Raw genomic sequence first — 15,461 nt, 5'->3', positions numbered from 1 at the left:
CAGATTAGGAAGACTGCCTAGCAACAAGGGTTTCAGGTAAGTTACATTTTTTTTTTCAAATGTTTTTTTTTTTTTTTTTTTTTTAAAGATTTTTGATGCAAATTTTTTATTTTAGGTAGCCATCCACTTTAAGTGGATCAGTAGTTGTACACCAGCAGAATCGCCAAAACTTTATTACAGTAGGTGGATCAGTAAGTAAGTGTACGCCAGCAGAATTAGAATCTTTGTGTCACGATAAGCACATCTGGAAGGAAATAATAATCCGCCCTGATCTGGCATTTGACTGCAGTGACTAGTTTCACTTTCATTTATCCTTTACTTCGTAGTTAGTTTAGTTGAGGGAAGTATAGAACATCGGTCTGGTTCTCTCCTGAGTTTCTTCGTTCATCATGGATCTCAGTACTTCTGAGAGAATGGGTTGCCGGAGAATACTGCAGCAGCTGGATATGTCTGATTTAGACTCTCTGTACAAGACTGTCAGCAAAACCAAAACAGCAAACTATGGCAAAGCAGGTGAGATGTTCCTAAAGCCAAGTGAGACATTAAACAATACACAGATTAATAATCAGGGCACATGTATTTTGTAGACAACACACACCGTTCATTCCTATATATACAGTAGGTAGGTATAGAAGTGTTAGAATTTGAACAATGAACAGTGGAGTGACTTAGTGACTTGGCTCGTAACAAAACTACGGTATGTTTCTTCAGTTAAAAAAAATATATCACAGACCATTCCTAATCAGGAATTCCTGGGATTTGTCAATGGAAATTTTTGTTCCAGGAAATATCCTGTACCACTAAATGTCTCTTTAACTGTATGTTGAGCTATATTGCTAAATTTAAACAGTAACCACTTTTGTTTAGAAAAAAACAGTCCCCGCTGGGTGATCTATTGACATTACAAGGATTTTCACAAACTTTGTTGCATATTCCTACCTTTTGTTATTATGAAGAAAAATCAGTTTGTTTGTGAATGTGACTTTTTAATTATTAACCAGCTTCTTCACCTGCAGGGCTCGAATGAGGAAAGTGGCAGGGCCTGCGTCCCTTTAAACACGAATAAACTTTTGGGAGTATCTCACCAAAAAAAAAAAAATTATTGCAGAGGATGCAAGTTTGCCTAAAATCTGATTTGCATCTTAGACCCCCATACACACTATTAGATTTTCTATAGATTTTTGTCTTCAGATTTACTAAAACCATGTAGTGCAAGGTCCTACCTGATTGCATACAAATTGAAACTCTGGGCTTTGACCTCATATTATATGTTTTTGGTAAATCTGAAGACAAAAATCTGCAGAAAATCTAATAGTGTGTATGGGGTCTCAGTGCAGACTTCTGGGAAAATCAGTAAGCCAATCACACAAGCAGGAAATAACATTATTGGGGGGCATTCTGTACACCATCTGTGTAATGAACACCTCCAGGTTGCCACATTGGAGATTGTAAAGGAAAGGTAAATATTATAAAAGTTAAATTACAATATGGCTTTTTTCGCAATTGTACATGCCATATATATATTTTTATTTGCTATATTTTGTTTGGAGTTATCCTTTAAGTTCCCAGAGATGCTAGCAGGGTTTATGTAAACCTAATCACTAAAATCTCAGATAAGCTTTACTATTTTACTGTGCTGAGCACCTGAGATAGCGCAGTACAAGTTTGCAGTGAAGGGGGAACAGTGGTGTGTGGCCAGAGTTTGCCGGAGCCATCTGATGCTGTGCTGCCTAGGAAAAGAGTGCCACCATTATATGATATTATCTGCGGAATATTACATGTGAGGGGACCTGAATCTTGAGAGCCCACACAGGGGATCAGTGTTTCACTTGCTGGATGCAGCATGTGACTGTGACCATTGGCAGACCTCTGACCATCACTAGAGGACCACCGGCTACTACTGCTGGGTTCTAGCTTGCAAGGGAGGACCCTTTTGCAAACCTACCTAGAAATGCCTGGAGTTTATAGAGTGCCTACTGTGGTGAAAGGCCTCTTGGCCACTGACTTTTGTTATTTCCTTGTTCTGTGAAATAGTTCTGCCCTAGTGGGCTTGCTTTAACTCCTCTTTATTTGGGAATAATCCAGTTCCCCTTTGGATTAAAAAGGCTATACTAGAAAGCATTCCTACCACTTGTAAGAAAGGAAAAGAGGGACTGTTTCAGCAGGATTGAAAGAGAGAGATCACAGCAACTTCTGTCCTGGTCTGACTTTAACTTGACATTTACTTAATCAGAGTATATGTCCAGAGACCCAGAAGAGTGTGCCCTGGGACTGGTAAGACTAGGGGTCTCAAACTGGCAGTCCTCCAGCTGTTGTGGAACTACAAGTCCCATCATGCCTCTGCCTGTGGGAGTCATGCTTGTAACTGTCAGCCTTGCAATGCCTCATGGGACTTGTAGTTCTGCAACAGCTGGAGGGCCATCAGTTTGAGACCCCTGGTTAAGACACTAACATCATACAACTTACTCTGTTGTCTGCTGGGAACTGTTGTGCTTCCTTCAAGGGCCCCAACTTTGCCAGCCAATGTTTTTTTGCTTTTCATCAGCAAGTTAGGACTGTCTTTATATTGTGTTGCTAGATAAATGCAGTTTAGTTCTGTTAATTACTGTTTGTCAGAATACTGCAGGTGTTTAATCATATCACTTATGCCGCATACACACGATCGGGATTTTGGTCGGAAAAAGATATGATGGCTTTTCCGACGGGATTCCGCTAAAGTTTGCCTTGCATACACACGGTCACACAAAAGTTTGCTGAACTTTCGACCGCCAAGAACGCGATGACGTACAACACTACGACGAGCCGAGAAAATGAAGTTCAATGCTTCCGAGCATGCGTCAAATTGTTTCCGAGCATGCGTAGGAATTTTGCGCGTCGGAATTGCTACAGACAATCTCATTTTTGGATAGGAACTTTTTCCGACCGAAAAATTGAGAACATGCTCTCAATCTTTTGCTGGCTGGAATTCAGCCAGCAAAAGTCCGATGGAGCATACACACAGTCGCATTTTCCGACCAAAAGCTCTCATCGGTCTTTTGCTGGCCGAATTTCCGATCGTGTGTAAGCGGCAAAAGAGTAACATTATTGTCTTATTATTCATTGTTTGTACAAGCACACTAGCTAAACCATTCTTTCTTAATTTAGGCTGTGTTTGGCCTAATCAATTCCTAAAATACTTCAAGGTATCTCCATAAGAGCTGGGTGAGCGCAGTGTGTCATCTTCAGGTGTGCAAAGAAATCACAAGACAATTCAGCAGCTCCTTTAGGGGTAGTGCTACACAGCTCACTGCACATGATGCAAACAAGTATTAACACCTATTCCAGTTTTGGGTGAACAACGGGTTTAATCAATCAATGCTCCCTGTTTATCATCAGCAAAATATTTTCATCCAAATACCCAAATATAAGGCTGGATTCACACCTATGCATTTTTAGTGCTTTTTACATTTTGCAGATTTGCACTACAGAACGTGTTCCATAGGAAACCATGGTAAGTGGACTGTAGTACAAATCTGCAAATTGCAAAAAGCACTAAAACTGCGTAGGTGTGAATCCAGCCTATTGAGGCGTACACACGGTCGGACTTTTCGACCGGACTGGTCTGACGGACGCCGACGGACCAAATCCGGCGAACAATCCGATTGTGTGTGGGCTTCACCGGACCTTCAGCGGACCTTTCCAGTCGCAAATCTGACGGACTTTAGATTTGGAACATGCTTCAAATCTTTACGTCATAACTCCGCCCGACCCAGAAATCCGCTCGTCTGTATGCTAGTCCGACGGACAAAAACCGACATTAGGGCAGCTATTGGCTTCTGGCTATCAACTTCCTTATTTTAGTCTGGTGTACGTCATCACGTACGAATCCGTCGGACTTTGGTGTGATCGTGTGTAGGCAAGTCCGTTTGTTAGAAAGTCCGTCGGAAGTCCGTCAAAAGTCCGTCGAAAGTCTGCTGGAAAGTTTGTCGGACCAGTCCGGTCGAAAAGTCCGCCCATGTGTACCTGGCATAAGAGTCTCAAATCAGCTGCTGCAATCCCATGACCTTACAGCCCCAATCACATCTGTGCAGTCTGGTGCAATAACATGCGTGTGTTAGATTATATGTTAATGAGCATTTTGTTAAGAGAGCCTATTAATTTAAATGGGCAGCCAACATACCACCAGAAAACCCACCTGCACTATGTTTGCACTACGCAGTAGCATGTTACTGTGCTTTGATGTTTGCTTCAATGCAGGTAAATTGGAGGTGCGTTCCTCTAATGCACTGTGGTGCCATTTAACATGAATGAACCTGCAACACACTAATGCACAGGTGTGAAGCCATCCTCAATAAAGGTGTGAATGTAGAGTCCAGTGGCGTTGAAAGCTTGGGTCTAGAGTCTGACTTAGAATATAGACATAAGGCGATTCAACTCACTGAAATCTACCCAAACCATAAATATCAGTTCTGAGTAGATTTACCCTTCTTTTTTTCTTCTTTTTAGACCTTATTGAGAAAATCATAGAAGCGAGTAAAACGGCCTCAGAGCTCTTGAACCGGAAAAAGGTTTACAAAGATCAAATATTGAAGTATCTGAACAGTGAGCGTATTTTTATACCAACTAAAATCACAAAAGAAGAGGCCATACAAAAATCGATAGAACACTGGAGTAAATCAGTAAGTAATACCGATCTGAAGATTATTTCAAAAACGTTCAGATTATGAACGGGTTTTCAGTTGTTCTGTTATGTAAAACAACTTGCAGCTAAACCTGAGCATACAGTAAGCTAGTCTGACCAGACATCCATGATTTCTGGGGACAGTCCTTGTTATCAGGAGGCTGCCCCCAGAAAAAAGTGTCCCGAATGTGTCCCACTCCCCATTCATTAAATAGGGTCCCCTGCCTGGGAGCTGCTTAGTAATCTACCTTGGTCCAGGGAAATTTTCTGTGGTTTCATCCAGAGCTGCTTGGAGAGAAGGAAGGAGGTGCATCATCATGAATCTCTGGACTGTTTGTAAGCATTGCGGGACAGATGGAGGAGGGCGGGGTGCTGTGCGCAGGCGCCAGTAGCGGGGGAACAGAGGTGGACACACAACAAGTGTTCTCTGCTCTGCTCTCTTGTCATGTCATTATACTTACATCTGAAAGAAAATGTCCATGTTATTTCAGGAAAAGTACATGTACGTTGATAGCAATAAAGAATGATACAAATAATCTTACTTAACCCCCTTCCTGACCAGAGCGTTTTTTGCTTTAACTGACAATTGCGCAGTGGTGCGACGTTGTACCCAAACAAAATTGACGTCCTTTTTTTCCCACAAATAGAGCTTTCTTTTGTTGGTATTTGCGGTTTTTATTTTTTGCGCTATAAACACAAAAAGAGCAACAATTTTGAAAAAAATACAATATTTTGTACTTTTTTGCTATAATAAATATTCCCATTTTTTTTCTAAAAAAAGCTAATTTTTTCTCAGTTTAGGCCGATATGTATTCTTCTACATATTTTTGGTAAAAAAAAATCACAATAAGCTTATATTGATTGGTTTGCGCAAAAGTTATAGCGTCTACAAAATAGGGGATAGATTTATATATATTATATTTTTATTATTATTTTTTTTTTTTACTAGTAATGGCAGGGATCTGCAATTTTTATCGTGACTGCGACATTATGGCGGACACATTGGACAATTTTGACACATTTTTGGAACCATTCGGACAATAAACAGTGGTGCTGTTGCTGCATAATTGATTATAAGCAGAATTATCTGTGTCAATTTATGGCTGGTCTAGGAATCTGTAGTGAAACATGGCAACACTGCACACTTAGCATTAAAGATTATGTAATACCTATAACATCTCATTGAAATTTAACAGGTACATTCAATTTCAAGTCATTTTCATTATTGCAGCTTTTATTAAAATAATATCAGGTTATCCTATTATGCCATGCCTTCCATGTTATCCTACCTTACCCTACCATGAAGGTCTTTGTATAGGCACTTCCTGTTATAGGGTGACTACACTTCTGTCCCTGTCTCCCAGTTGCACTTCTGTGTTTTCAGCCAGGCTTCCAATGAAGACTACAGTTGGCTGTTTCAACACACATTTTGCAAGCAGGATGCAATGGTGACACCATCAGAAAACATCCTTATATAAATACTGTATATATTAGCGATAATTGAGAATTTAATGTGTACGTTCTTGATGTGTATAAAATAAAGTGTTTCTACATCTATTGTAAATATGTAAGTTTTAGGAACGACCATTTATACTCATGTGAACCCTTGATCATTCAGAAAGAATATATTCACATCTGTGATCTACCTTCACTTTATATTGTGAGTACAGAATGACTAGCAAGAGACTGCCCCATCCTATTGAAACACTGTCCTATTATATTCTGTCTTTATACCGAATAAATAAAAATGAGAAAAGCAGGAAAAAATATATTGTACTTCCTTTTACAGGACATTTCAATAACTGTGAAACCTAAAGCTGCAGAAAAGCCCCCAACTAATTCCGGGAAACTACAAAACACAACCTCTGATATTGATCTTAGACAGCTGTCCTTCCAAATCAATAGTTTATCTATACACAGCAACCAGGAGGATCGCAACAAAGTAGAGAAAGCTAAATTGCTTACAATGTTGGATGTTCAGGTAGGTCTACAGTACTGCAACATTATAGCTCAAATTATTTTTTTATGCCACTTATGTTTGGTTGTTTTTCACAAATCTTTCCTAAAATCACCCTGTGTGTTTAAATCCAAAATCCCCAAAACCCCTCATTACTCATCATGGTGACTATCATCATTGAAACAGAAAATTATGAGAAATGTATAATTTTACAGTTGTCACTGGAACAAGAGATGAGGGGAAACCTTCCAATGGGGGCAGCTGCCCTGTTGAAAACGGCCTAGATGGGGATTTCAGCGCACTTTGAAAAGATTTCCTCTCACTTGCAAACGCTCAACTTTATGTGATCAGAAAGGCAGACATCTTTTATAAAAAATATGTAGGCAAAGAAAACACCCCTGCCACATCAAGCCAGTTACGCAAAACCATAAAATGAACCCCCCCCCCTTTTTTTCATTACTGATATATTTTTTAATTTCCAAACAGAATAATTAATCATCAGAGACCCCATTGCCATTTTAAAACAGTAATAGGGCAGTGGCTATTCTTCCCATCAACGTTTTAAACGGCACCAGGAATCAGTGGCTCCTACAGGTAGGGGATTAGGCTGGAACTGCCAGCTGTCAATGACACCCAGCATCCAGCATTAAACCCAGGAGCTGAAAGGTAATTTCCTAGACTTTTCTTATAGTTCTACACAGCATTTGTACATAGTCCACACGTTAGGTAATGGCACTTTGGTAATGGAGGCTGAAATAGAATGTTGCTGCTCTTTCCTGCTTCTTTTTGCAGCAATAGATCATGGGTACAGTGATCTATTGCTAGCTAATTGGATCCAGCAGTAGATCACTATTAGAACGGATCTGTTGCTACAGAGCTGCATATGGTGGTCTGTACACCACTGCTCAGGCTCCCCATAAAGAAAACAAAAAAATACTGTATATATATTTATATATACATATTACAAGTGTATTAACCCTTGTTAGAGCATAACTTATAGCTTCAGCAAAAAATAATTTAGAATCTTCAGGTATCCTGATCCTTTTTCATTTCTAATCCTCAAGTCCCAGCAATGCTGCTGGATGATCTAGATCAGTGGTCATCAACCCTGTCCTCAGGGCCCACTAACAAACCAGGTTTTATGTATTTCCTTGGGGAGATGCAGACTATAATACTGCAATCACTGAGCAGCAAATGATATCACCTGTGATGTATTTCAGTTATCTTGCAAACCTGGCCTGTTAGTGGGCCCTGAGGACAGGGTTGATGACCACTAATCTAGATGACATGTGCATTTACTGTGCAAACCTCAAGTGCTTATTTAAGAATATTCATTGTCATTGCTATGCCAATTTGTGCCCTCCCCAACCCACATTGATCTTATCTTAATGATAAACTACCATTTATGCAAACCTTTTTTTAAGCACCGCATGTGTCACAATTTAGTATCTAAAGAGGAATGAAGGTCTCCTAAAGTTTAAGGCATATTTTTAGTTTGAGCTTCACTATTCTGCTATGTTACATAAAATTTGCACTATTTTGATCAGCAGACTTTGTTTTAGTTTTTTGAAGGGTCAATATGTGGGGATGCACTAATTATGTAAATGCTGCATTGGAAAAAAGGAAAAACATTTTTAAAAATATTTACCTATTTTTTTTCAAATTTGTATTCAAATTTGCTAAATAAAGCAATATCTGTCCAGAGAAAAATGGTGTATAGTACATTGGGGTAGAGTACAAACACTAAAAGGTACAATGTGCAGAACCAACACATCATAAAAAAAAAAAAAAAATTGCTGTGGGTCTCAAGAAGATTTAGGGAGAAAGGGGCCTTTACTGTAGTATAACGTGTGGTAGGTACATAGTGCCTTTACGTTAGTATGAATTTATATACACAACAACATCAGACAAAAAAGATTTAGTTGCAAAAGAGGAAGAATCCTTCTAAATGAGGAACAGTTAGTAACTATACACTTTCTGTTTGGTTTCTTCAACAGGATACAGAACAAAACCCCCTACTCTAGCCAAAGCTAATCCTTTTTTTTTGTTTTTGTAATTTTTTTTTTTTTTTTTGCGGTGTAAGCAGTACACAAAAGAAAACATAAGATATAATATACAAGATGCTCTGGTCATCATTATACTTATATTATATAGTTATATATATTATATAGTTATAGTGCTGTCATCTACAGTACAAAATTCAAAGGAAATCTATGTAGCACCCTTATGTTTAGGCGGGGTTGCTATCAAATTTAGTTGCCAGGCGATAGTTGCCTTGGCCAATTTTTAGGGGGTCAATTGATTTCCCCCTAATTCTGGAATTGCTGCCCTTCTCTCTTCTGTTACTAGGTGGCATTGTAGCTGGTGACATTAGATAAGACAAGGGCATTGCAAGGACAGATTAGGAATGAATGGTGTGCCTCAGCCAATGGGCGGGGGTTTTCTTGGGTCCCTTGGTCTGCAGGGAGAACCTATTTATTTGGGTGGAGTCAGGTGATCACTTTTCTGTGCCACCTGGACGGCTGTCTGGGTGGTCGTGTGTTGTAGTGCCCCGGGCTGCTAGGCCAGAAACCTAAGACCTATCCCAGGGGCATCTGGCTGCTAGGCTGTCCGAGGGCCTATCCAGAAGCAGGAAAAACAGCATAGGATTGGGACTGTGGGCTTGTAGTCCAACCAGAAGTAACAGTTCCGCTGGCCGGGGAACCAGTTGTGGTCGGAGGTAGAGGGGAAGCTTTCGCTACTAAGGGACCATCAACCTTGTTACCGGAGACTACAGTGAGTAAGCTGAGGCCAGTACCAGAGCAGACTTCTCACCAGCAGGGGACGGTGAAGAAGTGGGAAAACTTCACCAAGTGCCAAGCCAGGGACCCAGCAGGACAGCAGAGGTGACGCTTGTGGAGCATCAGTAAGTGCCAAGCCAGGGACCTAACATATCAGCGGGGGTGAAGCTTGAGCAGTATCTGTGAGTGCTAAGCCAGGGACCCAGCCAGACAGCAGGGGTGATGCTTGAGGAAGATACCGAGTGTTAAAGTAGAAGAGCTCAGGGGATCCAGTGGCTAGTGGATATGAAGTCTAGTGAGAAACTGGGAGCTCGTTGAGTGAAGGCCCATAGTGAGTGAGTGTGGAGTAAACTGAGGACTGTTCATGTTGCAAAAAGTTTAATTCAATTGCTGTTAGTAACAGCTACAAGATTGTTGCCATAGGAGACAGCAGTCCTACCTATACAGAAGTGGTGTCCGGCTGGAGACCTTGACCTGTATAGCTGTTGTAACAAGGGGTTAAATTCTGTGTTACATTTATTCATAGATTCATTTATATATTTACCCTTTTATATATGTGGTCAGTAAATGCAATGATTAAAACACACAAAACAAAGAATGTAATAAAAAAGATTTACTTAGCTTCGATTAAAGATGTATTACAGATGTTACAATACAGGATAAATTCAGCATTCAATCCAGGGAAGCCCTCAACTTCTGAATTTTCAGATAGTTCTGGAAGCCGACAGCCTGTTCAAGATCTAGGACCACTCACGTCCCTCAACGAAGTTCACCGGCCTGCTCTATTGTCTGACCTTTTAAAGGCTAGATGGAAGGCGCGAAAAAGCTGGTTGTATCTGGTACTAACAAATCCTAGCCCGAGACAATGTGACCATCTGTGAATGACCGTCTGTGAGCTCAGAAACATACATTTTACATATATAGAAATATATATATATATATATATGTATATATATATATATATATATATATATATATATATATATATATATATATATATGTAATCACCTTAAAACTATTACTAAGTTTCTTGTAATTCAATAACTAAAGTTATATATGAATATAGACCCATACTACAGCTGTCTACCTATAGAAGTCTCGGAGTATGCTAATTATCTTTGCATCTACCTAAGGGTATCCTGGCCCTAACCCTCTCTCCCACAGTTTAATTTAAGAGACGATAAATCTCTTTGCATTTAAAAAGTGTCTGGTGCCCACCTGTTCATCTTGCATTACACCCACCATGCCTTGTAACCCCCTCTATATTGAAGGATGTCAGCTCTCCCTAACTCTGGAGGTCACCATTAGGCCTAAAGAGGCCCGGGACTTTGCTACATCTATAATCCCAGTATACACTTTTATTTAAAACATCAGCATTGTAATAGCAATATAAACAATAGTTATTATTGATAATCCAATATAAGCTACTTGAATATTCTACATTCATGATGTGAGCTCTGCTTGTCTACTAGTTGTCTCTTCCCACAACTCCCTGGATTCCCTGCATGCTATACAGCTTTTCCTCTGCTGTTTACTTACAATTACTAATGACTACACATGCCATTGACTCCACCTTCTAAAACTCCTCTCAGCACCTCTGTAGTTCAGAAGGCAGGCTGTGTGAATTCAGGAGACTAAAATGATGAGGTCGGCCTCTCTTGAATCTCCAGTTCAGGCCCACCTGGAAGTGAAACAGAGGGCACCGAGGGACAGAAGGAACATGAGTGTCTGCAAATGTAGATTGAGGGACTTGCAGCTGGAGATGTGGTACCAAGAGGAGAACCATCAGGTCAGGAACAGTAGCCGTGCACAGTAGTTCAGCTGAGGTTAAGGAAGCACTCCACTTGCGCTGCAGGGCTGGGACGTGTGGATGGTCAGAGCTCCCAGCAGACTTGTAGCAGGGACACTCAGCAGGGCACAGAACTGCAACAGCAGACAGCCGGGCAGACACTCAAACGGGTCAGGAAGCCAGGATCAGAGATAGAAGTGTGGTCACAGGATTAGCCAGGGTCATCAACAGGCAGGCAGTGAGGTACCAAATCAAGAGCACAGCCGAAGTCAGGAATGAGCCGGGCCAGGAACAAGCAACAAGACAAAAGCAGGATCTGGGATCAGGTCAGGAGTAAGCCGGGTCAGCAACAAAGGGAACATACTGGAAGTATGTAGGAAACAGGGAACAGCTGAAGACCAGTCAGCACTTGAGCACAGGCTGGCATTCCCATGCACATTCCTGCACGCATTCCTGGTTGTCATTCTGCAGAGATTTATGCACACATGCACATTTCTAATAGCCAGATGTCTCAGAGCAATTTCCTGACAGACACAGTAGTGTCTTCTCACAGGGCATAGTGAATGTGTCACAGAATTCAAGAAAGTAAATGTGTGGAAATATTTACAAAGTAAGATTGTTCAGGTTAATAGAAGTAGGTTACAACTAATTGAAATACATTGTGGACATGAAAACATGATTTTACATTTTGACCATATATAAGTATATCTATCGTGAAAGTGTAATTAAACCCAGACTATGAAAAACTCTTGTTGCATGTTATATAACAGAGTTTGCAAACTCACAAAGCCACTAAAGCTTTAATGTTGAGTAGAGTGAAATATACCTGGTTGATCCTGCCTTCAGCTGTTCCTCCCATCTTCTCTGTGTCCCCATTGCAGCCTGAGATTGTGCTGTTGTCATATACTGAGCATGCTCCAGTTTCAGTTCCCTTCTAAGCTCCTCATTTACTTATTTTTCCTATCTGTGCAGCCCATGTGACTATAGAGTCACTACACAGTGATAGATGACACTTTCCACCCTCCCTCCTCCTCCATGTCCTCCTATTGCTAAACACTATGGGTGCAGGATATAGTATGCTTATGAATAAATTCACTAAGAAACTCAGAAAAAAAGCTAGTTTTAATATAAGTTAGTATTAAATATATCAAATGTAATTGCTAATGCCTGTATAGTAAAAAAAGAGCCTTGGGTGCAGATGCTGTCTGAACAAAATGAAAGCTAGTGTCAATCATCTTTGACTCTGCCTACACAATGCACAAAAATGCAATAAAAAAAATGAATACAAATTTGATTTTCAAGATTTATAGGGAGCTGTAAAACATTTTTAATTTATAGTTTATTTTGAATTGCTCTGAATTTTTTTTTTTTAGTTATGTGACTAACACACCACCAATCAGGCCTGTGCAGACACTGACTCATACTGTAGAGAGCATAAATCAGTAGAGTAATGGAAGCCCTTCCCAAAGATTGACAGATGCCAAAGTACAGGAAAAGATCATGTGGCCAAACAACAGTGCTGCAGAAACAAGGGACTTGGAGGATGTTTTTAACCACTTACGGACTGCCTGCCGTCATTATACGGCGGCTGTTTGAAGGGGAATACCGTTGTTATAGCAGCAGATAGCTGCCACAACCCCAGTATCCTCTTAACCACTTGAGCCCCGGACCATTATGCTGCCTAAGGACCAGAGGTCTTTTTCCAATTTGGCACTGCGTCGCTTTAACTGCTAATTGCGCGGTCATGCAATGCTGTACCCAAACGAAATTTGCGTCCTTTTCTTCCCACAAATAGAGCTTTCTTTTGATGGTATTTGATCACCTCTGCAGTTTTTATTTTTTGCGCTATAAACGGAAAAAGACCGAAAATTTTGAAAAAAAATGATATTTTCTACTTTTTGTTATAAAAAAAATCCAATAAACTAAATTTTAGTCATACATTTAGGCCAAAATGTATTCGGCCACATGTCTTTGGTAAAAAAAATGTCAATAAGCATATATTTATTGGTTTGCGCAAAAGTTATAGCGTCTACAAACTAGGGTACATTTTCTGTAATTTACACAGCTTTTAGTTTATGACTGCCTATGTCATTTCTTGAGGTGCTAAAATGGCAGGGCAGTACAAAACCCCCCCAAATGACCCCATTTTGGAAAGTAGACACCCCAAGGAAATTGCTGAGAGGCATGTTGAACCCATTGAATATTTATTTTTTTTGTCCCAAGTGATTGAATAATGACAAAAAAAAAAAAAAAATATTTACAAAAAGTTGTCACTAAATGATATATTGCTCACACAGGCCATGGGCCTATGTGGAATTGCACCCCAAAATACATTTAGCTGCTTCTCCTGAGTATGGGGATACCACATGTGTGGGACTTTTTGGGAGCTTAGCCGCGTACGGGGCCCCGAAAACCAAGCACCGCCTTCAGGATTTCTAAGGGTGTAAATTTTTGATTTCACTCTTCACTGCCTATCACAGTTTCGGAGGCCATGGAATGCCCAGGTGGCACAAAACCCCCCCCAAATGACCCCATTTTGGAAAGTAGATACCCCAAGCTATTTGCTGAGAGGCATATTGAGTCCATGGAATATTTTATATTTTGACACAAGTTGCGGGAAAGTGACACTTTTTTTTTTTTTTTTTTTTTTTTTTGCACAAAGTTGTCACTAAATGATATATTGCTCACACAGGCCATGGGCATATGTGGAATTGCACCCCAAAATACATTTAGCTGCTTCTCCTGAGTATGGGGATACCACATGTGTGGGACTTTTTGGGAGCCTAGCCGCGTACGGGGCCCCGAAAACCAAGCACCGCCTTCAGGATTTCTAAGGGTGAAAATTTTTGATTTCACTCTTCACTGCCTATCACAGTTTTGGAGGCCATGGAATGCCCAGGTGGCACAAAACCCCCCCCCAAATGACCCCATTTTGGAAAGTAGACACCCCAAGCTATTTGCTGAGAGGCATGGTGAGTATTTTGCAGCTCTCATTTGTTTTTGAAAATGAAGAAAGACAAGAAAAAACTTTTTTTTTTTTCTTTTTTCAATTTTCAAAACTTTGTGACAAAAAGTGAGGTCTGCAAAATACTCACTATACCTCTCAGCAAATAGCTTGGGGTGTCTACTTTCCAAAATGGGGTCATTTGGGGGGGTTTTGTGCCACCTGGGCTTTCCATGGCCTCCGAAACTGTGATAGGCAGTGAAGAGTGAAATCAAAAATTCACGCCCTTAGAAAGCCTGAAGGCGGTGCTTGGTTTTCAGGGTCCCGTACGCGGCTAGGCTCCCAAAAAGTCTCACACATGTGGTATCCCCGTACTCAGGAGAAGCAGCAGAATGTATTTTGGGGTGTAATTTCACATATTCCCATGGCATGTTTGAGCAATATATCATTTAGTGACAACTTTGTGCAAAAAAAAAAAAAAAAAATTTGTCTCTTTCCCGCAACTTGTGTCGCAATATAAAATATTCCATGGACTCGACATGCCTCTCAGCAAATAGCTTGGGGTGTCTACTTTCCAAAATGGGGTCATTTGGGGGGGGTTTGAACTGTCCTGGCATTTTATGCACAACATTTAGAAGCTTATGTCACACATCACTCACTCTTCTAACCACTTGAAGACAAAGCCCTTTCTGACACTTTTTGTTTACATGAAAAAGATATTTTTTTTTCCAAAAAAATTACTTTGAACCCCCAAATATTATATATTTTTTTAAAGCAAATGCCCTACAGATTTAAATGGTGGGTGTTTCATTTTTTTTTTTCACACAGTATTTGCGCAGCGATTTTTCAAACGCATTTTTTGGGGAAAAAACACACTTTTTTAAATTTTAATGCACTAAAACACACTATATTGCCCAAATGTTTGATGAAATAAAAAAGATGATCTTAGGCCGAGTACATGGATACCAAACATGACATGCTTTAAAATTGCGCACAAACGTGCAGTGGCAACAAAATAAATACATTTTTAAAAGCCTTTAAAAGCCTTTACAGGTTACCACTTTAGATTTACAGAGGAGGTCTACTGCAAAAATTACTGCCCTCGATCTGACCTTCGCGGCGATACCTCACATGCATGGTGCAATTGCTGTTTACGTTTGACGACAGACCGCCGCTTGCGTTCGCCTTAGCGCGAGAGCAGGGGGCGACAGGGGTGCTTTATTTTTTTTTTTTTCTTTATTATTTTTTTGCTTTTTTATCTTATTTTTAAACTGTTCCTTTCATTTTTTTTTTTTTTAAATCATTTTTATTGTTATCTCGGGGAATGTAAA

The 15,461-nt window shown here is 40.1% G+C and overlaps 1 protein-coding gene across 1 annotated transcript in view; it reads left to right on the top strand.

Annotated features, from left to right (window-relative positions):
• The first annotated feature begins 246 nt into the window (after positions 1–246).
• The window catches only part of LOC141129168 (uncharacterized protein C3orf38 homolog), a 55,094-nt gene continuing 39,879 nt past the window's right edge, over positions 247–15,461 (top strand). The window contains exons 1-3 of the mRNA XM_073617005.1: positions 247–513; positions 4,486–4,658; positions 6,450–6,641. Of these exons, the coding sequence (XP_073473106.1) occupies positions 390–513; positions 4,486–4,658; positions 6,450–6,641 (489 nt within the window). The 5' untranslated portion in view covers positions 247–389. The remainder of the gene's footprint in view (positions 514–4,485; positions 4,659–6,449; positions 6,642–15,461) is intronic.

This window comes from Aquarana catesbeiana, linkage group LG02 (assembly GCF_042186555.1).
Source record: "Aquarana catesbeiana isolate 2022-GZ linkage group LG02, ASM4218655v1, whole genome shotgun sequence".
NCBI classification, from domain to species: domain Eukaryota; kingdom Metazoa; phylum Chordata; class Amphibia; order Anura; family Ranidae; genus Aquarana; species Aquarana catesbeiana.
The sequence above is the reverse complement of the archived record's forward strand: the minus strand, read 5'-3'. Positions and strand labels throughout refer to the sequence as shown.